General features: G+C 46.5%; 1 protein-coding gene across 1 annotated transcript in view; it reads left to right on the top strand.

The window, feature by feature from the left end:
• The window catches only part of LOC119396045 (ubiquitin carboxyl-terminal hydrolase 15-like), a 57,209-nt gene extending 33,764 nt beyond the window's left edge, over window positions 1-23,445 (top strand). Inside the window, 7 exon segments of the mRNA XM_037663092.2 lie at window positions 2,662-2,732; window positions 11,061-11,323; window positions 14,278-14,540; window positions 16,103-16,206; window positions 19,591-19,679; window positions 23,099-23,146; window positions 23,148-23,445. Coding sequence (XP_037519020.1) covers window positions 2,662-2,732; window positions 11,061-11,323; window positions 14,278-14,540; window positions 16,103-16,206; window positions 19,591-19,679; window positions 23,099-23,146; window positions 23,148-23,240 — 931 coding nt within the window. The 3' untranslated portion in view covers window positions 23,241-23,445.
• Window positions 23,446-27,707: the final 4,262 nt, after the last annotated feature.

The raw sequence follows: 27,707 nt of genomic DNA, 5'->3' as shown, positions 1-27,707 counted from the left end.
CAAGGTTAGACTAAGAGGAGCTTTGCCCCTAAAAAGAAACAAAGCAGCCTTCATCCTGCAATTGGCTCACACGATTCCAAAGTGTTATTTTGGGCGCTTGAGTTCATCTAGGTTCGCATCCTCGTCCAAATCGGAGAGATGGTAAATCAGCTCGTGGGTAATCGTGGCTGCCAAGGTGATTCAACCTCTGGTCGGTGCATAGAAACGTGTATTGTGCAAATGATGTTACGCTAATTGTGATGACATTTTTGGCGCAATGTGTCCTAAATGGACTCACACCAGGCTTTTGCCATTTTTCTACACCGACGACCATAAGTCAGCCAACTCACTCATGAGTCGACTCTCTCAGACTCAGATTGAGCCGTGAGTCTGGGTGAGAAATGCATTGGTGAGCTTGAGTATGGTTGAGCAAAATTTTAGTGAGTCTGAGTACGAGCGAGTCCAGTTGAGGAAAATATTGGCGAGTCCGAGTCCGAGTTAGCCCTAAGCGCGAAATACATTTCTTGGGTGAGTCTGAGTGAGCTTCACCTTTTATTGCCGAGCTATGGTCTTATCTACTCATCTTCAGCATTACTATCAGCCTTATTTCAGCTTACGTTTATACTCACGTCTGGTCACACATATCTCAACGCACCAGAGTTCACGCGCCACCTTAATATTTACTGGTTAGAGGCGTCAGTTATAGGGGAAGTGCCATGACCTCCCCCCGCAAACTCTTTCATGTGGAGTTCTTGATAAAAACATCTTGCGTGAGTCGCATATTACATAAAAATGTCCTTACTGGATTGATACCACCGATATGTTGTATTGGAAAGCACCAGAGTAAAAGGTGTATTGTAGAGCACCGATTACGTGAGATATTGGCAGTAAAGAGCGTTGACACCATGGACTCATGACTCATGAGTCCATGGTGTCTCATGAGTCAACTCACTCGGGCTCACTCAGACTCATGTCAAGCTGTGAGTCTCAGTGAGTCCGACTGAGAAATATGTTGGTGAGTTTGAGTCCGAGTGAGTCCTGTTGAAGAAACTTTTGGTGAGTCTGAGCACGAGAGGGTCCTCAGAGCAAAATATATTTTAGTGAGTCTTAGTGAGCTCCAATTTTTTTGCTGACCTATGCCGACGACACACTTGCCACCAGTACCTAGTGCTGTCATTACTGGGGCGCCCCTCTGGCTTACCACATGGAAGTGGCCACGAATGCCCTTCCGTGCAATATAACGAGGGCACATAAAACTGCTCGGGCAGGCCTCATCCCAAGGCACTAACCTCACAGCTGGTGTGTCTTGCAGTAGGCTTGCGCCACAGTCTCTCGCCAACCACTGGTGTTCTTCTCACTTCGATTATGACTGTGCTTTGATGTAGATGCCATTCATTCAAGCGTAGTCACTTTAGTTTTTAACAGCGAAGCTGTTTCGGCTAGCCGTAATTTGTGTGGCCTATCAGAAAGCTATCATCATTATGAATGGGTGTGTACCACAGAAATTGGCCAAATCCCATTACTCACCACTGGTTCATTAAGAGGGAGAGGGAAAGTTATAGAGAGAAAAATTGCGAGAAATAATGGGAATAAGGACATAAAAAGATGGAAAGGCAGAGAAAATTATAGAGAGAAAGAAAGAAACACAAATAAGAGAATGAAGCAGAAAAAGAAACGCAGGAAGAAAGAAGCAGAGATAGGATGAGATAGAAAAAGAAATAGAAAGATCAAGAGAGAAATAAAGAGAAAGAAAGGGTCGTTCCATGAGAGGTGTGGACGCTCGGTTTTGGAGATTAGACATCCGTGTCGTGACTAACTCAGCTAAAGCCTAGCAACAACCTAGAAGCAACCAGATTAGACCAGAATCATCCAGTTTCGCTGTTTCAAGCCTTGCACAACTTAGTGCAAGCTTCGCCATTTTTTATTTTTTTTTTACGGGAGTGCCTATGTTTCAGATATTTGTAGTTCCTGGCATCATCATTCCTAATGCTGTGTTAATGGCTGTATATCCACTTGGGAGCGAGTCTCCTTGACCAAGGAGCAAGGTGTACATCACGAGGGCATAGGCCTCAACAATCAGTTTGAACAGTTCAATTTTCGTGCAGAACGCGTGAGAAAAAAAAAGCCTTTAAGAACAAGAATAGGTACAGCAGATTCAAAACGGGTTGAGGTATATGTGGGATGTACAGTAAAAATGCCGAAGAACGTTGAGTCATCTCGACAGGGCTTAAAATACGCGGTCTGGTACGGGCGTAGTTGCGTTTTTTCTCAGCATGACGTGTGAAGCAGGAAAAAAGAAAATGATGAGAACAATAACAGATATAGCAGTTTCAAAAACGTGATAAGTCTACGTGGGTCATACAAAAAGAGAGCTTGTAAACTGGATATTTTCCAATATAACATGTTATAAATGCAACAATAGATGGAGCAGTCTTATAGTAAAAAGTAGCACGCTTGCCACCATGTTGTCACCATTCCAGGGCTGTCTGCATTTGTTCTTCCGCTTTCCCCTGACCCGTTTCTATGAACCCTTGGCTTACAGCATTGCACTGGTTATCAGGAGTTTGCATCTTCAATCTCGGTGGTACTATTGCAGAGGTCATGAATCGGGAATTCCTTTACAACATCCTTCTGTTAACCACTGTGAGTCTTTGAAACCAATTTAATTTTTTGCTTTCCCAGGAGGTACGTGACTCCTCCGAAGCCTGGCGAGGAGTTCTGTGGCAGTGAGAGCATGGAGGAGCAGAACGGAGGTGAGTGTGTCACACTTTGCCGCTGGCTCTGAGGAAGAAAAAAAAAGGGGCACGCCATTTTTCTTGCAGAGGGCTTTGTAGCAATTAGTGACAAGCTTATACACCATAGCCAGTGTGTGTATTCGTATGCCCGCTGGCGCTGGTGTTGCGTTAATTCCGAGCGTGTAAGTCGTAGCACACGATAACTGAATACAGTACAGCTTACAAGGCTGTACCGTTTGATACTCATAACACCATCAGTGAGATCAGTGCTCGTGTGTGTCATTCAGGGGCACCCCTCTAGCTTACCACATGGAAGTGGCTATGCATTCCCTTCCGTGCAACAAAAGGAGGGCACATTAAACTACTCAGGCTGGCCTCATCCCAAGGCACTTCTCTCACTCCTGAAGTGCCTTGCAGTAGGCTTGCGCCACAGACACGCTCTCAAGCGTTCGTCTATTTGCTCCAGGTAAACCTCCCATCTGTCACTGTCAGCCACAAACCGTTTGTTTAGTCGGTGGGCCTCCTCATGTTTTCTGTCAGTCACTTGTTTTCTCGATGTACGACCTTGTTTTGTTACGCTACCAGTTGGGTTTGTTTGTCATTGGCCTGTGTTAGTCTGAGTGTTGAGATGACTTGAGGCCTTTGAATATACGAGGGTGGTCTGAAAAGTTCTCGGCCTGATTTAGAAAAAAGCGTTTTGGACATTCAAAATTATTTTTATTTTTCAACATAGTCTCCTCTCAACTCTACACACTTGGTCCATTGATATTCCAGAGCCAGGATTCCGTCCTTAAAATGACTTTGTGGAAGTCCTGAAAAGTACTCATCCACAGCAGCAATCGCTTCTTCATTTGATGAAAAACGTTGCCCAACAGGAAAGATTTTGAGTTTTGGGAACAGGTGGTAGTCCGACGGAGCCAAGTAGGGAGAATAGGGTGGGTGCTCCAACAATTCGCACTTCAAATCGTGCAATTTAGCCATTGCAAGATGCCCTTTGTGCACCGGTGCATTGCCTTGATGAAAGATGATTTTCTTCTTCTGCAAATCTGGTCTTTTCTTACTAATTTTCTGATCCAATTGAGTTAAAAGGTCAGAATAATACTCCCCAGTAATGGTTTTACCCTTTTCAAGATAATCCGCAAGCAGAATGCCTTCAGGTAGCGTCCGAAAAAACAGAGGCCATCACCTTTCCTGCGGAGGGAACTGACTTGTCTTTGGTGCAGAGGACCCGGCTTCAGTCCACTGCTTTGATTGTTGTTTCGATTCCGGTGTGTAATAGTGAATCCAAGTTTCATCCATTGTTATAAATCTGCGCAAAAAGTCCGCTGGGTTTTTGTTATACAGCTCCAAAGCACACTGTGACATCGTCATGCGGTTGCGTTTTTGCTCAGGAGTAAGGATGCGCGGCACCCATCTTGCACAGAGCTTGTTCATGTGTAGTTCATTGTGCGAAATGTGACATACAAGTTCCACTGAGATGCCAACAGCCTCGGCAATTTCATGCAACTTCACTCTCCTGTCTTCCAAAACCATATCGTGCACACGGTCAATCAATTCAGGAGTTGTTGCACTTTTTGGGTGCCTTTCGCACGGGTCATCTTCAATGCTCTCTCTCCCCTGCTTAAACTCAGCAGCCCATTTCTTGACTGTGGAGTGTGAAGGTGAATCTTGCTGGTAAACTTTAACAAACCTTTGGTGAATTTCATTCGGAGATAAATCTTCTTTTACAAAGAACTTTATCACCGCACGGTACTCAAGCTTCTCCATGCCTTACGGTGCTTCACACTACACCCACTGTGATCGACTGTCCAAGCCAAACTGCTAATCGGCACTAGATGGCGTTTCATCTGAGACTTGCAGAGACTTGTATGAACGTGCAAATGAGTGCTGCATGTTCTAGCTCGCGTGATTCTTACTGATGCCGAGAACTTTTCAGACCACCCTTGTAATCCCGAGCACTTCCACATCTCTTGGATGTTGCGATTCAGCGATGGAAGTGATGTGCCAATTGCAAGAAAATAAGAAATGCTGACACATGTTGCGTCAGATGGCTGCTTTTAGCATTCTTTACGCCACACCTGCACTGAGGCCGACATGAGCAAAGTTGTCACTGCAGTTATACAGTCAGCCAGTCGACTGCATTCATAGTCGCTCTCTTCACACTATGTGACATCAAGCAGTCTCCTCCATTTTTTTAAATGTTTTGCGAGTCTTCCGTAGGCAGTGCGCACACCTTTTAACTTAACGTACAAGTCCTCCGCTGGACACCTAGTTTTGTGTATTACATTTCAGAGCCTTCTTCCAAACGCCGCCAAAACATTGAGAGTCCACAGAAGAAGAAGAAGGCGTTCCCCCGTAAGCCACGATGTGATGAAGCTCTAGTAGATGATGTAGCTAATGGTACATTCGGCCGGTCACGATCGCGCTCGAACTCAAACAAAAGCACTCAGTCAAACAAAATTGATTGCAACAATGCAGAGCTCGCTCTTGATCTGAGCCTGAGAATGTGAGTCTGAGCCAAACGTGCAGCCTCTCGCCAGAGCATTTGCTGACCATAAGAGCAATTGCGTCAGCGTATCTCTTGTTGCAAATAAACAAGGATGTTCATGTACTGAGGAAACCACCATGCACGCTGCCATGGCATTTGTCGCGTGAACAAAGCAAGCAGTGAGAGCCACATGTCGAGAACTCTGACAGATCTCGGTTGTGCTCTGAGGTCGGAAGTGAGAGCACTATGCTTGCGGACATTTTTTTCTTGGCAATGAAGGAAAAGCTACAGGGGCGGAGCATCTGGACACTTACTCCTGTGCCAAGTAGTCCGGTTTGGCGCACGTTTCGTACAATTGTGGAAAGTGGTCGCTGTCGGCATAAGTGTTGCGTAGCATTTGATTTGTCTGCTTAGACAACCATTTGTAGGTAAAATTCGTTGCAACTTTTTTAGGCAAGTGGCAGAAGAACCAGAGATGGACGCTCACCTGAAGACAGACTCCATTTAGCATTTGAGGTGCACGTGAGAGGCGGGACATTCTCACACATGCAGAAACGCGAAGTGACGTCTAAGCTATCTTGCTGCTGTGTGCTGCGTCCCATTTCAAAGAGCTTCCTGTACAAAATGAAAGAATTTTGTTTTATATCTCATGCAGAAAGTACGGACGCAATTGTGGGACTACATTCATATTAGCGGTAGCGTTCGCGCATTTCGGCTCTGTAGCCTTAGTTTCATTGCTAGGAAAAGTTGTTTGCAAGTATAGAATGCGCCGAGCTGGAGTGCTGTGCTCTGAATGAACCCACCGGACAAGTTTGAGCGCCCGATTTCAACCAGCCGAATGTACCATTTAGAAGTGCCATAGTATTTCTGAGGAGGGGATTTTTTGACGCATCTGTACGGATTGAAACGTACCGTGCAAGACTTGCATCAGCAGCATAGCACTGATAGTATTTGACATACCATATTTACACGATTGTAGGTCTGCCTATTTTATCTAAATATCCGAAGTTGGGCAGTAGACTTGCAATCGAAGCCGAAACTTGTACTCCAATAACAGCATGACGAGAAATCGGGGACGCTGCAGCTTAATCACATTTAATTTGTTTTCCGGCTCTACTTATAGCATATAGTGATTATTGCGCATGCATGTTGTGAAGAACAAAAAATTCTTTTTTGAGCCGCTGTTCACGCCTGATAATCCGCTGCTGGTGGGAAGAGCCGCTGTTCTGATGAGCAGCAGCATTCCTGACAGCAAACAGCAGCTCAGCAGTGATTTGCTCCAGGGTATGTACAAGTAGTTCATGGAAGAGCTTCTCTTTCTGGTCTTTCCGACAGCCACGTTTGACGGCCACCTTCCTTGGTAATGCCCTACACTTTCTCACCTTCCCAGAACGGCACGGAAATTTGAGATCGGCAGTGAAACTGGAGGGGGGGGCTTGCTCGGAATCTTAAGGTAGTGAGGAAGCATAGTCAGTCTAGCGGCTGTGTTGGTAAATTTTTGTTGTGGAATGCGCTTGCACGTTCTTTTTGTGCTTTATTGGGGGTTGACTTACAATCGTGTAAATGCGGTAAATAGCAAGTGAGTATGTGCAGCATTATGTGCTATGCACAGTGCTCGTCAAATGATACCCGAACACCGGCAAGCCTTTGCAGTGCTATAGTGCGCGCCGTCCAGTTATCACCATGGACAGGCGCGCATATGCGCAGTGCGGTCAAACCGGATGCACACACCTGTCAATGGTGATAACTGGACAGCGCGCACTATACCATGCAAAGGCTTGCCGCTGTTCGGGTTTCATTTGACGAGCACTGTACTTTTTTGTCTGTCATGTATTTGAGAAACAGAATGCGTTTTTTTTTTTCTTTCTATCTCTGGTCTTGACCGCTTGTTAGACAACTAGTATGCTGCTGCTGCTGTTGATGTCACTGACGAATGTTTGAAAATTGACATAGGCACCGGGTGCTAACGTTAACTAGCTGTCCGGCAGTCCTTTTGTTGTTCCGACTAATAGGCCTGGAACATTTGTACAGTAATGCATTGCCCAGCCTACAACACATTTTTAGCTGGATAGTGCCAAAGCAAACGCCACCAGCTTCGAACGCTTGGAATCTGACATAGTATAGCGCTTCCTCGAAACAGGAGTTTGGTCTAGTGCCAGTGTTAAAGGAGACGTGGGTCTTGATAACATTTTATTGCGATAGCAATTATATGGACAGTCTCGGCTGGATTTTGCCGTCGCCGTCGCCGTCGCCGGCGTCATGCACCGTATATGTATAAGTATGTATATATATATAAAGGCCCCAAAGAAAAATAACTCAGAAAAATGCTTCCGAAGCGCGGAATCGAACCGGGGACCTCTTGATCCGCAGCGAGCGGCGCTATCCACTACGCCACGAAACGCAGATCCTCCACGTAGCTAACGGCGAGCGTTATATACACACCATTTAGCGCTGGACGGACTCAGAGAAAGCAGGCGATAATAAGCGTTTCTTCATTACCAGCGAGGTGGCGCTAGGAGCCCGACGGGCGCATTTAAAAGTCGTCGGCGAGCTCGCTCGCTTCTGCTTATATTTGCGCATGGGAGAAGCTTGCCCTTCCGCTGTCTGCTCGCGCGGTTTTCTCGTGGAGAGGGGTAGAGGAATGTTTCACGCTTTCACCGTGATGTCCGCGCTCATGTTACGGCGCGTACGAATGTCACTCGAGCTCAGGGACGCCGCCAAACGAACAAACAGAAGATGAGCGCGAACTATCAAGTGTCACAGCTCGACACTTGAATCACGCTAGTTTCCTTCGCTGCTTCGGCCGCCTTTGCAACAGAAGCGCTGTTCAAACTGAGAGTATCCATTGGCGAGCCTCACTTCGTATAGCATTAGTTCCTTGCTATCGCATTCATTGCTTCGCCCTTGCGGCGAAACTGTGACTTTTTTTTTTTAACTTTCGTTTTCGTGTGAAGTAAACTTCACTGTTGTGGCCAGTTTTTCATGCTGGCTTCAAACCTTTAATTAGATTTATGAAATAAATGCGATGGTTAGAGAGATAGGGATCTGAAAACAAATTTTACGGGCACTTCTTACAGGGCTTTTCGGCCATTTCTATGTTCTAAACCCAAAAAGTAAGTGCACACATGCAAGACTTGCAATGTGGAGTGATTCTAATGTTTTTCATCTTCGAGCATATTCTGTAGCTAATTAAATCGACATTTACTGTGAGTTTTTCTCTGATTGCGATCCTTGATTGTAATTTGCAAAACGATGTTAAAGTAATTAGAAGTGGCATCATTGCCTAAATAATTTTAATGTGAATGAAGTGGCACCAAACTTGTGTGCGGTGAGCAAACATCGAAGTGAGAAGAACGCACTTTGAAGTTCTGGACCACTGTAACTTTGACTACAATGCAGCTACAGCTCTATTAATGCAATTGTTTTCTAGCTTCTTTTCTTCTCTGGGATAACCATACAAGATAGGTGACAGTGTTTTCTCAATATATTGGCAAACACTTGTTATAAAGCCATATACTGCACCGAGTACCAGCATGCGCAAGCACATTTACCGCTTCATCTAAGTTCCAGTGACGTGCAACCCAAAAAAAACACAAAATACTGTGTAGTAAAGTTGTCCAGCTTTAGCTTACACATGGTTCATGTAAAAGGCACGCGGCATATTTATTAGACCAAAGATTTATTGTCCTGCAGCAAAACTTGGCTCTACAGCAGTCCAAGGCTGCGCAGGGTCCCTTGCTGGCTTGTGTCATTTTGAAAACATGGCCTTCGTAGCACTGCTGTTTAGGTGCTCTTCTTCTTTTTTTGTCTTTGCAACGCCCTGTTTAGTTCTCAAGGCTGTGGTGCGCAAAGCGATTTCCCCTGCCTTAGCCCATATTCTCTGCAGTTTGATTTTGAGCGCCAACACCGGAGTCGGAGCAGTTTTTCTGCTCGTTTTGGAGCAAGTTTGTTCGTTCCAATGACAGAAGGAGGGCAGAAGTTGTGTGTTCCAGTAGGTAGTCTGAGTGAATTCAGAGCATCACTCACTACGTGGGACAGGAAAGTTGTTCCACGAAAATCGGCAGAATCGTCCGGAACTTTCCGAGACATATTTCCTTCTAACATGTTTACCTGCCCGGGGATGCTGCGATAGTTGTGATTTTTTGTGGTAATGGCAGACGGCATGAATGAGCAAACACCGAATGTGAATAACCACATGCAGAGTACAGTAGACTCTCTTTAAACGTAATCTGAAGGGACCAGGAAGATACGTTCCATTTAACAGGAGTTCCGTTTACTGATGGATGCACCGGGCTGCAGCATTCAGGCACGAAACCAATCGTATTAGAGGCAGCTCTTTCGTTTAAGCAGCAATTCTGTTTAAAGAGATCTCTATCTACTGAGAGTCTATTGTATCTTAGGGAACTCTGCGTCAGGGGACAGAACTTCCCCTTCTGCTTTGCTCCAGCATTGGGGGATTGTGTTCCAATCACAGATTACGACTTGATTGTCCGCTAGCATGCATCCACATGCTGCATAGCTGGGGTTACATTGTGAAGGAGAGAGCAAGGAATTTCAGGCTTCGAATGTGCTTTTTCGCGCAAATGATTGTTCAGCGATTTCTTACTTCTTTAATTAAGACCTGTGTCTCCCTTGATACTTGGCACAGACTCGTACCCCTACCCTAAGAGGCGACGTGTGTTTCTCTCCCGTGAAGAAAGACTTGCTTTCAAAGTAAAACTTTTACTGTGAAGTACAGACCTGTTTTCCCCATATATGATGCCTCACCTGTTTCCTAACTTAACCAAACCGTTTTTCCTCCTTAGCATCTTAGGGGCTAATTTTTCTTTCTGACCAGTGGTGCCATAGTGGCTCAATTTTTTTATTACATGAAAAGTCTCCGTAACTTGTCATGAACTGTAAAAAAAACGCTCCGGAGAAACTGTATGGCGAGTGTAGTTTGTTATTGTATATCTCTATGTAATAAATGGGAAAGCACCCTTTGACAACTTCTGCTTTTGTAAAGAGCCACTCTGAAAGTGGTAAAATATGTATTACAAAACAAGCTTGTTGTAAGCCAAGAACAGATTGCATGTGATGAGCTGAGGTCCTTGGAAGAAACCTTGCGGGGTTAGTACACCCCATTATAGCAGGCTAGTGGTACTAATCTGCTTTTGCTGTCTCGTAATGTACATTTGTCGGCACATGTTGCCAGTTGACTGATCCTTGTGAAGTGATGCATTATCTCGCCCTGAAGCATTGGTGCACGGCATCTGCTGAGCCAGCTTTGAAGCCCCCCTGTACCACCCAGGGGTCTAAATTTAGTTGTGGTCTTGCAGCTGTGCACGAGTCTACAACGAACACAAAGCCATGAGAATTTTTCGAAACTGTGCCGTAATAGTGGAGTTACATGCGTTTGATAATCCGAAAAAAGGTCCTGGCTCGCTTCACTCTTTCCTTTGCTATTGTCAGCTCGGCTCTCCTCCTGACTGAGTGCTCCTCACCGTGTGAGGAGGAAGAGCGGTGGATTAACGTACCTGCGAGCAGACAAACAGGTTTTTTTTTGTGGATGACATGAGCAGATGCGAATGTTGACGTCACAGCCATTGCTGGGGATTACTGAAAGTGCCGGAGAGGACATGAGATTGTTTCTCGGAATTTGTGGCACGCCCGTAGCTCATAGCGCAGTCGTGTTTGGCTTTGTCGATCATGACGGCATTCTGAACCCGATGCACGTGTTACTTGAAATGTTAAAAAAATTATCACAGGTGATTTAGGGGCCCTTTAACGGCCTTTCTCTCTGTGCCCCAGATTCTTTTTTCTTCTTCTTTACCTCGTTTGCACATGTACTGAATCCCGCGCGGGGGTTTGAAATGCAGAGCTTCACAATGGCCAGGACGAGCTGTTCGCCGACGCGGACGAAGAGATGCCCAGCGAGACGTCGCCCGAGCCGCCGCCCAAGGAGTGCCCGAACAAGAAGCGGCGCCTGTTCACGCTACAGTGCATCAACGAGAACAGCTCGCTCAACCTGGCCAGCCTGGTGGACAACGGCCAGCCCCTGAAGCTGGCGCCACGCACATACTTGGGGGCCGACTGGCTGCCCAAAGTGCGTGCGCAGTACTTTGATGAGGCAAAAGCGGACGTGAGTGCCCCTTTTCTAATCTCAAGCGGAAAAGGTTTTATATCAATAAAAGTAGCAGATGTTCTCGATAGATCCCTTTCATAATTGTAAAGCTAGCTTTCCTGCGATGCATTTAGCCCAACTAATGGCGGCTAGGGACTTCTGCAAAAAGCGTGTGCAAGTGCAGTTTGCTTGCGCTATGACGCAGAAGATGTTGACTCTGCTCTCTCGATATAAGCGCTCATAATAGACAAGCCCCAGCACGTGCAGCTAGGACCTCCTCTCCCCTTGAAGCAGAACAGTTTCCGCCATTAGTTGGGCGAATATGCAGCGCAGGGAAGCGCACTTGCGGCTTATGAAAAGGGTCTATTGTATTGCGCATAGTATTACTGAGGCAAAACAACAAAAAGTGACGGACGTGGCGCAGTGGACGCGTCAGTGTAATGCCAAGCATAATACTACCACGAATTTTTGCAGGGAGTTGTAAATATGCTTACCTTGTGGGTGTATTATGGAGAGGTTGTGACTTGATTCGCTGAAGTAAATTATACACGCACTAACGAAAGAAACAATTCACAAAGCCAAACGTGGGCAGCCTTGGGCAGTACTTTACGAGGTCGACTTCTCATGGTGAGGTGAAGCTTTAAAGGGCTGGGAATTCTGTAGGATCGAATTTTGACCTTGAGCAGCACACAGTTGAACTTGCGGCTCGAGCAATATTGGCTGCTAGGTGAGGTTGAGCTGCGAGACAGCTTGTATGTTGCCGTGAAACCTTAGCACTTGGCAGAAGATGCCTGGTCGGAGTGACGGTGCTCGTCTTTGTATGTCACTTTGTCCAGTCATCTTTTGCTACAGCTCTAACCTGTTATCTGATCATACTGGCTAGCCCATCCACCGCCGTGCTTTCATGCACGGTGGTGGATGGGGCTGGGGTAGTCTTTCGGGACTACCCCAGCGCTTGATGGTACGTACCATGGTCAAACAGTGAGGGTGTCTCATCGACGCAAGTAACATGCAATGGAAATAAACGACGAGGGGACGGCAATGAAGGGGTTCTGAAGAGTAAGGCTCAAGAAAAGGGAACTAAGTATGCTGTCCTTAGAGATAGGTTTGATGCACACAAGGGTTTCTCATCACATGGTATGGTTCTTGGAGCAAGGAGTATGCTGTGCCGGGAGACGGTCAGTTGGGAAGGGCCCTGGGGCTAACACGTCATGATTAGCTTATCTTAGCGCGTCTGTTCTAAGGGGGGGTCTAATCTGTTTGAACAGATTTCGAACGCGTGTGTAGTTCTCGTTCCAGATAACTTTTAACTTCTTTTATCTCGCGTTCTTTGCCGTTATGATGTGGTTATTTCCATCACAAGACGTTGATCTCGTTTTATTATTTCTTTTTCTCTTTTTTTTCTTTTTTTTTCCGTGTACAATGTGCGTTGCTCCAATTACTTTTCTGGTGGCCACAGCAATAAAGACAAGTATTGTACATATTACACATATTAGCTTCCTCAGGATAGTTCAATGCACTTGACGTCCTTGGGGAGGCCAGTGGGGAGTGCAAAGGCCAACGTCGGTGGGGATTCATCCCTCTCCCTACTGGTCCTGCGCAAGCGTCCTTACATTAAGTCTTGCTGTGGCCGCCATTGGAAAAGGCCTAACTTGTCACCGTTGGGGTTGTCAGCACTTTTTAATAAAAATACGCAGAAAAAAAAGCACTTCGTCCGCTAAGTGCACGTCTTTAAGGACGAGTTCATATACAACGAACTACTGATATAATGACCACTTATCATGGCACTTTCGAGTTCGTTATAAACAGGTTCGACTGTATATTCAAAAGTAAAGTGGGCTGGGGTGGGGGCGGGTTGGGACACCCAGGGACCCTCTCTGGATTTGCCCATGACTCTAACGCCACCTACACATTATGCAGCTTCGACAACTCGTGTATGGCAGCATGATGACTTGCATCATTTCTTGTGTGATTTCAGTAGGCGTCTTAACGTTGCAGGAACAGAATGCTGTGTGTGACAGATTAGATAGATTTCTGTGTAGCTGATTGATTTTTTTTGTGTGTGTAATGAATAATGTATTTTTAAGCAGTCTCGGCACACCATAATGCAGGGACCACACATTATAAATTGTACAAATACCCATTGTGGTAGCTTGGCTGCTTAGGTGTTGCGACGCTAAGCTCCAGGGTACAGGTTCTAATCCCACCCATGGCAGCCATATTTGATGGGGTGCAGACACCCACGCACTTATAGAGCCCCAGGTTGTCAAAATCAATCCAGTCTTCCTCTATGGTGCGCCTCATAAGTATTCTTTGAAACCCCGGAATTCAGTTTAATTTTTTTAATGTAAGTTGGTATACAAACAAGCAGCCTGTGTCAGTGAATTTGTCAGAATTAGCTTTAGTGCCATTGGTTCAGCATACAGTTGAAGATGTACTGACACCTTTTTTCGAAGGTGAGTTACTCTGCCATGCAAATCTCCTGTATGCTGAGACGGCTCTGAGCAGGTGTGAAGCTCGGCAAATGCTGATAAGATAGGTATTTTATTTTGGTATTTTTCCATGGTGCACCTACCGACATTGACACTAGCTCGACGTCGGGCTACAGTACTAATTCTGGTGACTTCACGCAGCAGTCTGGCTAGTTGTGATGACGTTAGGTACCAAAACTTCCAAGATGGCCGCTTGTGCGTCACCACCAATGGAGCCACGGTGCGGTTTGGGCGTGGAAACGTCACTAATGCATTGTGCGAGCACGTGACGAGAAGCTCATACTCAGGGTACAGTGGGAACCGAAACCAGTTTTATAAACATACTGTAATCACTTTTTCAGGGTGCACTCGCGCTTAGCCCTACCTTTACTAGGCTCTTGAGGGCTTGACCTTTCATTTGATGCAAAAAAAAACTGAAAATTTTCGTGTCGGTACCCCTTTAGAGCTTTGGTTCTAACGATAAGAGTGCGTGCCATGCAGGACGTGCTGATCCACGAGTCGGTGCACCAGCGAGCGGTGAAACGACAGCTACAGCTACGCGAGTGCCTGGAGCTGTTCACGACGACCGAGAAGCTGGGTGCCGAGGATCCCTGGTACTGCCCCACGTGCCGCAGCCACAAGCAGGCCACCAAGAAGTTTGACCTGTGGAGCCTGCCCCGAGTGCTCATCATACACCTCAAGCGCTTCTCCTACAACAGGTTCTGGCGTGACAAGATAGACACCCACGTCGACTTCCCCGTCACGTGAGTCCGATACCGCTTGCCTCTCAAGTCTTGCCGTGTACTCACGGACCGATTGTTTCTGGTGGTGGTAGGCGCGGCTCGGTATCCACCCATGGACATGAAGTTGCAAGACCTGCTGCAGTGCAGCTTCCTGCACTGCGAAAATTCATGCGCAATGCAGGGGCAGCCACTACACTTTAGAGATACAATGTGTATACAATGCTACACTTGAGAGATACAGTGTGTGTAGTCTGTTGGCACGTAGGTGTTTGGCTTCTGAAGACGCCTACGTAATGTGGCTGGATCACTTTGTAGCTCCTCTGTTGACTCTTTTGTGCAGTTTAGGTTTCATTGTTTCTTACTGGATGGCGCTGTTGTGAGCTGCTTCAGTAATACAGCGCAGGCCTTCAATAAAGCCTGGCTGAATAAGCAGAACGCTAGACTGCACGTAATGATTATTGTGAGGATGGGCCTTGTTGCCATTGTGCATAAACTTTTGCAGTGCAGGACAACTGCCTTGTAGGCACTTTTACTCCTCTGTATGGTCCTAGAACTTCAATTCTGTTAGTTTTTTTGTTCACGAGAAATGTGAAAGACCATGAGTATTTTGGTCTTGAGAGATGGGTTGGACCATGAATTGGTCGCTATGCGGTATTGCTGCTGAGCAGCAGGTCATGGGTTTGACTCCGGGATTGAGTGGCTGCATTTTTATGAGGGCATAAGGCAAAAGCAAAAGCTCTTGCGTACTTAGGCTTACGTTGTGGGGGTCTCTTGTTTGCTGTGAACCATCACGTGAGCGTAATACAGCCTTCGATAGATAAAGGCCAACTTTGAGAGGTACCTCAAAATGCTTCTTCCCCAGTGTGAAAGCCCACTTGGGAAGAGCAAAGGCAGGCTTTTTCGCCCATGTGACTGCAGGTACCTGTCGGGGCTGGCAACTCAAGCAGGTGACAGATTTTCCGCAGCAGGTGCCATTGTAAGCTCAATAAGAGCGAACATTTTGCCCCAGCATGTGGAGCAGTTAGTTTTCTTGCATGAGAGTTTTTTTTTGCGGCGGTATGCGCTATCTAAGATAGTATATGTTATCTATTGGTTTTCCAATTCCTCTTTTGGGGATAAAAACCTGTTGAATGATCCTCTAGGATGACGTATGTCATAAATGCACATATAAGGATCCTGTTTGCAAAGGGTAACACCTGACAACTGTTCGATCTAGTCACATTGAAATTATTGGACCCCGAAGACCATTCGCTTTGAAGTCGCTTCAAACCAAAGTACTCTAGCTATTCACACACCCTTAGTTTCCCATCTTAATTACTAATGGTGTGCTTATTTCGATAGAAAAAATGAGACAGAATTTTTGGGCCAGTGCTCTTATATGATCAACACCGACGGTGTGACATCAATCTGATGTCGTGCATTGAGGTGCATGGCCTTACACCATCACAGGTGGCGCTGTTGATTGTTCTTACAGCTACAATCTGAGCAGCTCTACCCTGCTAGTGCACCATCCCCTGATGTTATGCCAACGCATTTCTCTCGCATTTACTGCTAAATCAATGCCTACTTTTTGTTTGTTGCAGTGATCTCTGCATGGATGACTATATCATCAACAGAAAGCACGAGCGAGCGGTTTATGACCTGATCGCTGTCGCTAACCACTACGGTGGCATGGGAGCAGGCCACTGTGAGTATGGACAGTGTGAACACTGCATGTGGACAGCATAGATGCATTGCTTCTTGTTGTTCTGTTACCATGGCATTTGACAAATACCGTAAAAACCCACGTATAGCTCGGACCCGCATATAGTGCGAAGTGTATTTCGGGGATAGCAAACGTGAGAAAAAAAAGTTTTCACCTGAGCATAGTCCAAGGAAAACAGAAACTGGATGCACTTATTTGCACTCTTATTCATCGTCGTGTGACGCACTTTCACCTGAAACTCCCTTGTCAGAGATATCCTCTCATAGTAGCTCATCTTCACTGCCATCAATGGTGTTTGATATTGTGCACTTCTCGAAGGCACTACGAACGAGCGTCCCAGGAATGCAGGCCCAAGCCTTGGCGATCCATGTATGTGTACAGCGTCGCTGGAGAGGCCAGTTTCAGCGTTCTAGCAGGAGTCACTTTCCACTCCTTAAATGGTCCTTAAATGGTTTATTTAGGCGCACATCAGGCAGCTGGGATGTCATGCCTCCCGGTACGACGAGTAGTTCGGTGTGGGAGTTGCGCAGCAGTCGCTTCGTGAAGTCCACCAGGTTACACTGAAACGCATCAAGCACGAGCATCAGTGGGAGTCCCAGCAGTGCTCCGGGCCGTTCACACCGCACAGACTTGATCCAGCACTAGTGGTTCGTCCATCCACCAGGCAGCGGACGACTACATTTTTGGGGAACTTGTCCCCTTTCGGCAGCGTCGTCTGTTTGAACGCCACGTAGGGTGGCAGCTTCTGACCGTCTGCCGTGCAGGACAACATTACAGTTATCCGTGTTTTCTGATTTACAGTTTATTGCGCGGTAACTTGCCTGGAGCCTTCATGATGCATCATTAGAACTGAGGGCATATCGAGATACACCGGCGTTTGTTCCTGTTGCCGATCTGGCCCGGCTGAAAGGCGACCGCCTTTCGCAATGAAATCGTGCTTCTGAAATGCCACAAGCAGGTCTTCGTAGTTTCGTGGCAGCTTCTGTGAGATTGACGTATGCTGACGTAGGGAGAAGCCAGCACAGTGCATGAAACGAGACACCCAGTGCTTGCTTGCCTTGAAGTGCGCCTGCTGAATGCCTTTGTCTCGAGCGATCTCCCTTGTCCTTGTTTGCAGCAGCTTGATGTTGACAGCGAGGTGTGCAGCTCGTTGCTCCCGAACGAAGTCTGTCGGTTCCTGTACACTGTCAGGAAATCACACCATTTTTCGGCCCCTGGAAAGTTCTCAGGCCACTGGACACAAAGAGGGCTTGCTTCGGTTTCCTCCAACCACGAATGCTTCGCTCGTTCACACTGAACTGCTACCCCGCAGCACAGTGACTGATGGTTGCGGCAGCTAAGATCACCTTTCTTTTAAAGTCAGCCGAATACTGCTTTCACGGTCCTGACAAGGCGTAATATCGTGGCTGTCGTGAAGTGCGCCAAGTGGTTGCAGTGGTGACTGTTGCCTGTAGCATAGAGTTTTCTAAAATTAACTAGAGGGGGCTCTGGCGCTGTGATCGTTCAGCTACCATGGGAATGATGGGTAGCGTGGAGGAAGGAAAAATAAGGAGGCCCTGACGTCACATTCGTGAAGCCTCCACATCGCAAACACCCGCATCGCCTCCTAGCAAAGGAGCCTCGAAACATTTCGCGATTTCCGCCGTGTCGTTTGCAAGCGCATGCGCGATTCCAGCCTTTTTTTTTTTTTCCCGTGCAAGCGGCGCCACGGCGCAGTCGATTCACGCATGCTGCTCCTTGTGTGTGTTCTTTAGGAAAGCTACGCAATGCCCAGCTGTTGCGTATACCCGGTGCAAATCGCGTGCACTGCGGAAAGTACCGGGTGTCACTTTTCATGTGTACGTACACATTCGCTTCATTGCTGATCACTAATGCATGGTATTTGCATGCGAAGCTCTCGGATGTGCGCTCTGTTGCTTCTTACTCATTGTGTCAACTCAGAACACACGTGAACTTTTGTTTTTGCCGTCTGACGCGCCGTACATAACATGCGCCGAAGGCATCGTACGTTTTTAGAGGCTGTGTCGTTCAACGAAAGGGCAATAAACTTGTGTTGCTGTTATCGGACTACGTGATGTATGTATTGTGCGGTGTGCGCTCGCTGCGTGCTTGTTGTTGTGTGCGTACTGGAATTACAAACTTTACGTGCACGATCGCGTGTACAATACAGCGGTGTCCTCTTTTCGACGTGAAGTTACGTCAACTATAGGTTGGCGTTGCGCCGAATAGCTACTACGCTCACTCCATATACACGAACAAACACCGGCAACAGATCGGGAAATCGGGCTACGAGAAAGGGAAGGTCTAACGCCCAGCAGAACGCATAAGTCACTGCTACGCGAGTTCGAATACGATGATGCAGGGGCTGAGCGTCTTTGATCACGGCACGTACCGGTATTCTGTACGTTGCACAAAAACGCTCCACGAAGAATTTCAGCACGCAGCGCTCGGGCCTGCCACACACTAACAGCCTGGTAAACGTCTGCTTGCAACATTTTACTGCGTGCGAACCGCACAACACGCGCTAAGTTTGCGCCGGGACTACAAATCTGCACAGAAGCTCACCACCGCAGAGAGCACGCCGCGGGGCGTCTGCTGTTTTGTTTGCCCCATACCGGTTTGTTTGCCCCATAAATCTGACGTCACTTCCGCCACACTTTTCGCAATGCATTGAAATACGATAGGGCCTCTCCTTAGCATTCCTTCCTCCATGATGGGTAGTACACAAATTTGCCTAGTCTTCGTGCTTGCGGCTTCAGACAAATTTGTGGCTTTGTTTATTGCTGTGTTTTGGCTGGTTTTGGCGTTCGTTTCGGATAAAAGAATAGACCGTTGTGAACTTCATGACCAGGTTTGATTTGGTTTGATTTCGTGAGCCTAAAAAAGTTAAAGTGGTGGATAGAACTGCTGAATTTTGCTGAACTTTGTTTTGCGACAAAGCGGATGCAGGCAACACGCAGCCAAACGGAGCCGAAAGAACGAAGTTTAGACAAATTTGTGTACTACCCATCATTCCCATGCTGGCTGAAGCGTCATGCGTTGCAGCTCCCATAGACAGTAGCGCCAGAGTTCCCTCTAGTAAGTACTGTATGAAACTCTATGGCCTGTAGGACTAACGCAGAAGCACGCAGAAACTTGATGATGATGATAGCACTGCGTGATGCCGAAACCAAAATGGTGACTTTGGGTCGAAAATTTTTGGGATCCGCATATAGTACAGGGTAGAAATTTCACATCATAAAATCAGAAAAAAAAATACTCCGGGCTGTGCGCGGGCTTTTACGATAACATGCCCAAATGTAAACATTGAATTTCATTCCAGGTAGAGTGCCAAGTGACTGACTGTGGTGACATCATTTTTTGCAGACACGGCGTACGCCAAGAATAAGGAGACGCAGAAGTGGTACCACTTCGATGACTCTAGCGTTTCCTCGGCGACGGAGGACAATGTTGTGGTAAGTGTTGTCCAAACGGCACAGCTGGTTGTGTTCGTCTGTGTATGTGCGTAGGGAACTAGGGCTAGAACTTCATTTGCCATCCATTGGCATCATTGAAACCTTAGATTTAATCACTTCTAATAGCATGTTTGCTCAAGCCTAACATGCACCTTTTTTTTTTTTTCCCCCTATAAAGGGGATCCAAAGGTTACCTCTGCATTGCAATCGCACACAAAACCACATTCATAGTGTCTGCAATAGCCAACCATCAGAGAGGGTCAGATGCAGTGCCATCACCTTCACAAAATGGTCACAGAGCACATCACATTTTGGTGTAGATTGGCGTAGGTGCATTTTGCAACCTGTGTATGACCCATGTGCATAGCTGCCAACTTTCCCGATTTGCCCGGGAGACTCGATTTCTGACCTGTCTTTAGGATTGCAGTAAAAGATCTCCTGATAAACTGCCTTAACCCAATTTCGAAAAAAAAAAAATCTACAGTACCGGTACGATCGCTAGTAGAAGCAAGACAACCGCCGTGGTACCCCGTCGTGCCCGCGATGACTCTGCAGCACACGCACTTCTGGCGCTACCGCGTTACGGTTGTTTTAAAGTATGGCCAAGCTCTGTGAGTACCTGGTGTTCACTGGTGTTGTACAGCGTCAGGATGACTGACAGATAGTAGCGAAACCCAAATAGCGCATTTTGAATCGGCTTCAATTAGCTAAGTACGAAGTGGTGTCTTCCAAGGTGTCTAGCTTGCGAGGCACGTAAAAGAGAAAGCATGACCTGGCCAGCATACCGGTGGATTTGGAACTGACGATATGAATCGGTAAGTACTGTGGTAGTGTGTTCAGTGCGAGGTAAGCGGCCCACTCGGGTCCGTAAAGTTCGAAATAGCACGGGCTTTGCTAAGCCGCGTGCCGCCTGATGTGAACATGGGAAGAAACAAAATACTAAGCAGGCGACCATTCATTGAGACGAGAAGTACTAAGAGGGCTTACTTCGGTGCTTCCAAAGTGAGATAAATTTATGCGTACAGTCGATCCCGGGTATATCGAACTCGGATATATCGAATTATTGGCTATATCGAACAGTTGAGAAATCCCCTTGAATTTCCCATGCAAAAGCATGGGGCTGGTATGCACGTATATCGAACTCCCGCACAGCGAATCATCCGCTATATCGAACACTGCCCCACGCTGAAGCCCAGAAAGTGCATTTTTCCTAACAACTATTGATCATTTTTCGGCCGCGTTCTTATAAGTTCCAATCCCTCGTCGCGCGCAGGTGACGAAATTGCGTTGCTCTAGTTCGTCGCACAGTGCTTGTCAGTTCACCGGTATATTTGACGCGCGGTCCGCAGGTTTTAACGCATGGGCTAATGTTTTTCAAAGAGGCTGATTGCCGAGGGCACCAAAATGAGAATTCGAAGCGACTTCGCAGTCTTGTTGCAATGTTTGCATTCCCTTCCTTGTCTCTTCGCCCACGATGGCATGCTGGCCTGCAGAGCATGGCCTTCGACATCCGCAACCTCGTGACGTATTTTTAGTGTTTTCGGTTTTAAAACGCCGCTCTCAGAGGCTACGCTTTTTTTCGCATTTCTCGCCAAAGTAGCGGCTGCCTTCTGCAAAGCCGCAAGTGCCATCTGCATCGCCAACATGTCGACGGTGGAGAAATGTTTCTTCGTGCAGCGGTGCAGCGTTGTATCTTGCAGAATGCGTACTGTTTGTACATCGCGCTTTGTTTTTGATAAATCGTCATTCAGGAGTCGAACTAAACATTGACCCGCTCGTAGCAATAAAAATGATGACCGGTGCTTGGAACAACGTCAAGTAAAGCACCGTCGTGCACTGTTTCCTTACGGGCCTTGGTGCCAGGTGACGACTTCGGGCGCGTCATGATTGCCGACTACGGCGTACGGTGCATCAGTGAATTTTGCGACTTAGCGTCTCCGGGCTCCGTATCGGACGGGAGCACAGCGAGTGACTTCATTGGTGCAGATAACAACGTAGCTGTTTCTGAGTGCATTGATGCCGAGATCATAGCTTACGTTGCCAGTGCTGCGGAAATAGACCCGTGCGGTTTGAAGATGCCAGCCGCCGCTGCCACCGCTAAACCCTTTACCGCACTACAGAGCTCGCATCAGCGTTCAGCGTCGATCACCGCTGTTGTGGCGGAAGGTGCTGAATTTACTTGTTTGGAAAGCTTATATAATATTGACGATGACTTGATGAATTCACGGCGCGCAAGAAGCAAGACAAGTTGACGGACTTTTTTCATGCGAAATAAAGTGCGCTAACTTGCAAAAGAAGTTCTCGCCTTGTTCTTTAGCATATGTGAGCGAATCGTCATATTCGTGCTTTTTACGATTTTAGAAAACTGTGTCGAGGGCTGCAGTGCTTTAATTAAAGCCTTAAATACGCATATTTCGTATTTCGAATTATCGATATATCGAACTATTTCGCGATCCCCTTCGAGTTCGATATATCCGGGATCGACTGTATTTGTTTATTTAACTCGAAACTACCAATATAAACTTTATGGAGGATGCGTTTGCGATCATGAAATCGGCCATTGGCCATGTCAGTTTCAGATTGCCAAGAGAAGATCGAGCCCTTTTTGGCTGTCTGCAAAATTAAAAGTTGTGGTTTGTTGAACATTCACAAGTGAGTCAATTTCAAGCTGGGATTTCATTCGCAAATATTCAACATACCATAACTTTTGTTCTAGTACGTAATGGGTTTAGAACATCCATTTTTGTTGCACTGCACACAGTTCCAATTCCAAATTATTCTGGTATGCTGATTTACTTTGTAACTCTGTTTAGAAAAGAAAAATTCTGCTTCCCAAAAGGCACATTAAATATTATGTATTTTAAAAACTACTCATATACTAAAAAAATAATTGCATATTTGAAATTAGTGCACAAGTATAGCATACTCACCAAGTTTGATTACAATTGATCAACAAATAAAAAAATTTTGTTCAGGTGTCGTGTCCTCCTTATTTCCTTCTTTGAGACATGTGGCGACTAGCGTGCCTTTTGCCGCTGGTTCAGTTCTTTTCGGTTTAGCAGTGGAACGGCTAGCACGGGAGCGGAACTTACTGCTGTGTGATGATTTTTCACTTTCATTGCGCTTGCCTCCTTGTTCTTTGAGGCAATAAAACTGACACTGACCAGCATAAAAACTAAAAACGAAATGTTTCGGCTTCACTACGGAAGTGAACAGCGCTTCCTTCAGTGAAGCCAAAACGTCTTTCTTTCGTTTTTAGTTTTTCAGTTTCTATTTTGGTCGGTGTCTTTCATCTTATTGCCTCACATTTTCATCCCGACCAGACAAGCTTCCGTCGAACCCTTGACTCCTTGTTCTTTCCTTCTTCCATGCCTTCAACAGTGTTTGTACTCCTACCCTGTGTCTTTTCCTCTGCACAGTCAAAGGCAGCCTACGTGCTTTTCTACATCCGGCGAGACTCAGGAAGGCCAAGCGTCACCCAAGAAGCGCAGCCCAGCAGCGGCGACAACCAGGCAGAGCTCTTCCGCGGCAGTCGACGAGGAGCGGATGGACCTCAGCTAGGGCGCCGCCGGGACGCGTGTGAGAGCCGTGCCTCGGAAGCGGCCCCGGCAGCGTTGACGCACGCGTCGTGTGGGGAGACCGTGTGGTGCGCCGCGGATAAGACTGTTGCCGCCGCCTCCGCCGCTGGGCACGGCGAGGCATCCGAGGGGACTGGGGGGCGACGAAACGCGGAACTGAGGACGACAATGCGTGGGTCCCCGAACGAGCTTTCGGCCCCCAGGGGGGAACGCGGACTTCAGCTGTGCCTGCAAGCCGTCCCGACCGAGGAGGGGGAGAGAGAAGGGTTTGCAACTCGACGTGGCTAAGGTCCACTACAGGACCTGCTTTAGCTTTTGTCGTATCTTACCTATTGCAGCTGCATTCCTCCCTCTCCGAGCTGTTTGTCTAACTTTTTCTTTTTTCTTTAATCGTTGCTTCGTAGCTCTTCTCACAGGAGCTAACTGGAGCTAAAAAGCAGTGTGCATGCCTCGTATCTTTTTTTTTTTTATAAGATAACTTCCAGTATGCCATTTCTGTGATGTGTCGTCGGGGCTGCCACTGCAGAGCACAGATCATCGTAGTCTATAGTCCTTAATCAGTTTCACACGCTAGGTTATCTATAATAGTCAATTTTTGGATTCGAGCATGAGAGAAAATTTTTTACGACTAATTTCATTAGTAGAAGCGCCGATGCTTTCGTGTGCTCTGCACTTCAGTAGTTTCTGAAGTTTGTCTTATTTTTTTCAGTTTGCATGAAAAAATTACAGGTAGTTGGTCAAATTCTCATGACAGGTTAGCACTCCCCAATCTACAGAAGCTAGTGAATTACGATGAACGCGAAGAAAAAAAAAAAGCCTCAATCGAATGACTCGTACAGAGCTATTTTTTGCACTAGTGAGACTAGCTCGGTGATCTGTGGCAGTCCGGTCATGTTGGATGTTTGCTAGCCATGGCAGCAAGCAAGAGAGTGGAGATGTAGCGAGTTACCTGTAAGCGGATTGTGCGCAGCCAGGACCTAGACATTGACAACTGCAGCTGTTTAGGTTCAGAGGCTTCAGAAGTTCAGTGCATTCTTGTGATAGGAATGGTGTCATGCTGACCCAATGTGCGGGACACCATTTGTGAGCTTTTTTCGGTCGTGATTTTATTTTCACGGAATGCATTCTTTTAAAAGACATCCTTTGTTGTGGGTGCAATCGCAGTGTGCGTGAGGCGACTGTTTTTTGTAAAGTAAGGGTGATCTCGTGCGAATTGATAAGCCAGCTACTGAAGGATGTTTTTTTTTTCTTGATTCTCAAAGAAAAACAAGAGACGCTTGTGAGCCAAGCTGCTCGACGTAGTCTCGAGTCTCGGTCAGCACCTCGGTGCCCCAGCGTGTCTATACTGTGCATTTTTTGTTGAAAATTTTGTTACAGTTATTCTTGCTTCGATGAATGATGTAATTTATTTTGTTATAGTGATTTTGATCAAGCTCTGAACAATTTGCGATGGCTTGCAGGCTTTTGTGTCCTCCTTTGTACATGTTTTCTTGTGTAAATTTGAATACCCCCTCCCCTTTGCTTTTTCTTTTTCCTTTTTTTCCTTCTCATTCCCAAAGACTGAGGCTGCGAGTGACAGCATGTTACTAGAGTTTCTGGAAGTTCCGGCCGTGAATTTCGACACTGGAGCTAGGTATACGAATGCTGGTCGAGAGAATGTGATGCTGTCATTTTTACATGGAAAAATAAAGAACCTTGCGGACATGAGCGTTGGCTTTCTTTGCATAGTGCAATGCTTAATGCAGCTTTTTTTTTTCTGCTGTAAACCTGGAACTGCAAAACATCAAATCAAATCAAACTTTATTTCGTCCACAAGTGTGTGTGTGTGTTGTGGAACACGAGGGCTCGAGAAAAAGTGGATCTATGCACTTGAGAAGCCTCGAGCCCCCGTTTTACATGGCATACACCGAGAGCGTGGAAGTACTTATACTGTACTGATAATACAATACTTACACTAACACAATACTTATACTAACACAATATTACAATACAATATTTACAACAAACACTATACAATACGATATGTACACACTGTCTAATGATAAATCATTTACATAATCATGAGATCAAAATCTGTATTCCTTTACGCAATTAAAAAAAAAGCTGAAAAAAAGACAAACAAGAAGGGAAAACGGGCACCGTGTAAGTGTCGAAACCCTGCCCACTTCCCCGGAGAGGAAAGAAAAGGTGGGAGCACGCATGTGCTAACTTTTGGGAGCCACTACAGCTGTCGGATCAGCGCAAGGGAGCTCTGGTTTGATGCTGTGAGATAGCATGGCAGTGGCTTTACTTAATCGTGCCATACTGTACGAAAAATTGTACAGCGAAGGGTACAAGGGGACTGCCCGAAATCTTCGACCACCTTATACATTGGTTCTATGGATGATATGGTGGTGCTGCGAAGGAGAGGCACCAGTCCTGTAGCCAGGGGGGGTGGGCCGGGGTGCCCCGCCCCCCCCCCCCCCCCCCCCCCCCCCCCCCCCCCCGAAATTTTTGATACATGGTGTTTTACCAAAAATAAATAATGAAAGTAGGCGTTTTTCTCAAATAGTCCAGGTTTTCAGCAAGTGCCCCCCCGAAAAAAATTCCTGGCTACGGACCTGAGAGGCACATTTGAAAAATTGGTCGACTGCAATCCGAGGGAACTGTTTTCAGTAGTACGTGCAGCGACTTCACAGTGGCGAGGTTGCCTTTTTTTTCAATGCACGTGTAGAGGTGCGTAGAGATTCTGATGAGTAGTCGCGCTGGAGTGTAGAAGTGCATGTGTTCCTCGCATTGTGCAGGGCATCGAATGGAGCCTCATCCGATTCATTGAGCTAAGGCAAAAGTTGCTGCTACATGTTTGCAGCTGTTAATATTAAAACGTGCAGATTTCTTGGTGTCTCAGCTGCCAGGTCAAGTTAAGTTGCACACCCAAACTGCTATAGTGCCTCCTGGTCAGTGCTGGTAGTACTTGAATGTATGCAACACTATCGCCGAGATTTTGGTGCAAAATTCGATGATGAAAGTTGTTTGCTGCTGCTCAACACAAAGACCACAATAATAAGTGGAGGTTCTCTTATTATTGTGGTTTTCGTATTGTTCAGCTGCTATCGCATTTCTTAAAACTGAACATTTGAAAATAGCCCTTTAAAGCTCTAAACAAACAAGTTCTACATCAAAAAATTTGGCAGATCCCACGTACCGCGGGAGTCGACGTTATGCGAAGCATGTGGCGGGTAGGTGACTGTGGCGTAACTTTTTTACTGAGCGACACGTTACAAAATGACGCTAAAGATTTGTATATATTTTACATGCACACATATATATGTTGAAGAGCCGCATATGTGTTATATAACCAGTTGTTTACGGTTGGGTAACGCAGCCAATGGCAACGTGAGTATTACCAAAATCAAAGCGGTAGGCTGATATGTAGTGCTTATACGTGTCCCGAAAACGCACGCACATTTCACGAACCCGTGTGCATGTGTGCAAGAAGTTCTTGACAGTTCTTGAACAAGGGCATCATCACCATGATCAGTGAGCACCAGCAGCTGGTCATGACTTGTTTAAGGATCCAGTCGTGATCGTGTTGACGAGGGGTCCATGTGTAGTGAAGTATGTGGTATAGTAGAGCTGTTGGAATTCGCGGATGCCTCGGTCATTTCGTCGACAAATATTCTGTCGACAGAGCCGGCGACATGTCGGAACCTTAAGCCACCCTTCGTGTTGGTCCGTCGAGGCTGGTAGGCCTGGATAGTGCTACGTAGACCAATATCAGTGGATGGTGTTTGTCGTATTCGCAGACTACCTGGGCGCATGTGGCCTACGTAGCCTAGTCTACAAAGCGGCTGTCAATAAATCTGGCATCGTCCTCGGTCAGCATGAGGCCATTGCCCAGCCTCGTAAGCAATGAAGAGGACACTGCGTCGTTCTGGTGGACGAAGTGCACTTTACGGTGCTGTGATGTGGATATCATATGTAACATTCGTTAATGTATTTTTCCGGGGTCGAGCAATGCTCCAATATAGCTTCCTGAATCATAGGAATACAAATGTAATGTTTATTAGACTGCTATAAAAGAGGAGCCAACACTGGAACTACAGACGTTCATCTGATATGACGCCTGTATCACAGGAGTACACATCGTAGAAGTATCATGTATTGTTTATTGCTGTCTTGTAAAATTGCGTAGCCAGCACCACAACCACAATTGACGTTGCACCGATAGTACGCCTGCGTAGGCTGTTTTTCCAAGCCAGTTTATAGACCTGGCGTGGCTCAGTGGTAGAATACCTGATTGCCACGCAGAATGGTTGGGTTCGATTCCTGCTGGGGTCCTAATTTTTATTATTTCCATTCGCTGAGTCAACGCTGCGGATGTTGGTTTTCCTTAACGCTCTAGCATTTAAGTTACCAACGTCTGTTCTCGCCGTTCCTGGGTAGATATAAACTGTCAATCACCTGTGGC

The sequence above is a fragment of the Rhipicephalus sanguineus genome, chromosome 6, assembly GCF_013339695.2.
Source record: "Rhipicephalus sanguineus isolate Rsan-2018 chromosome 6, BIME_Rsan_1.4, whole genome shotgun sequence".
NCBI lineage: Eukaryota > Metazoa > Arthropoda > Arachnida > Ixodida > Ixodidae > Rhipicephalus > Rhipicephalus sanguineus.
Note: the sequence above shows the minus strand (reverse complement) of the source record. Positions and strands in the feature narration are given on the sequence as shown.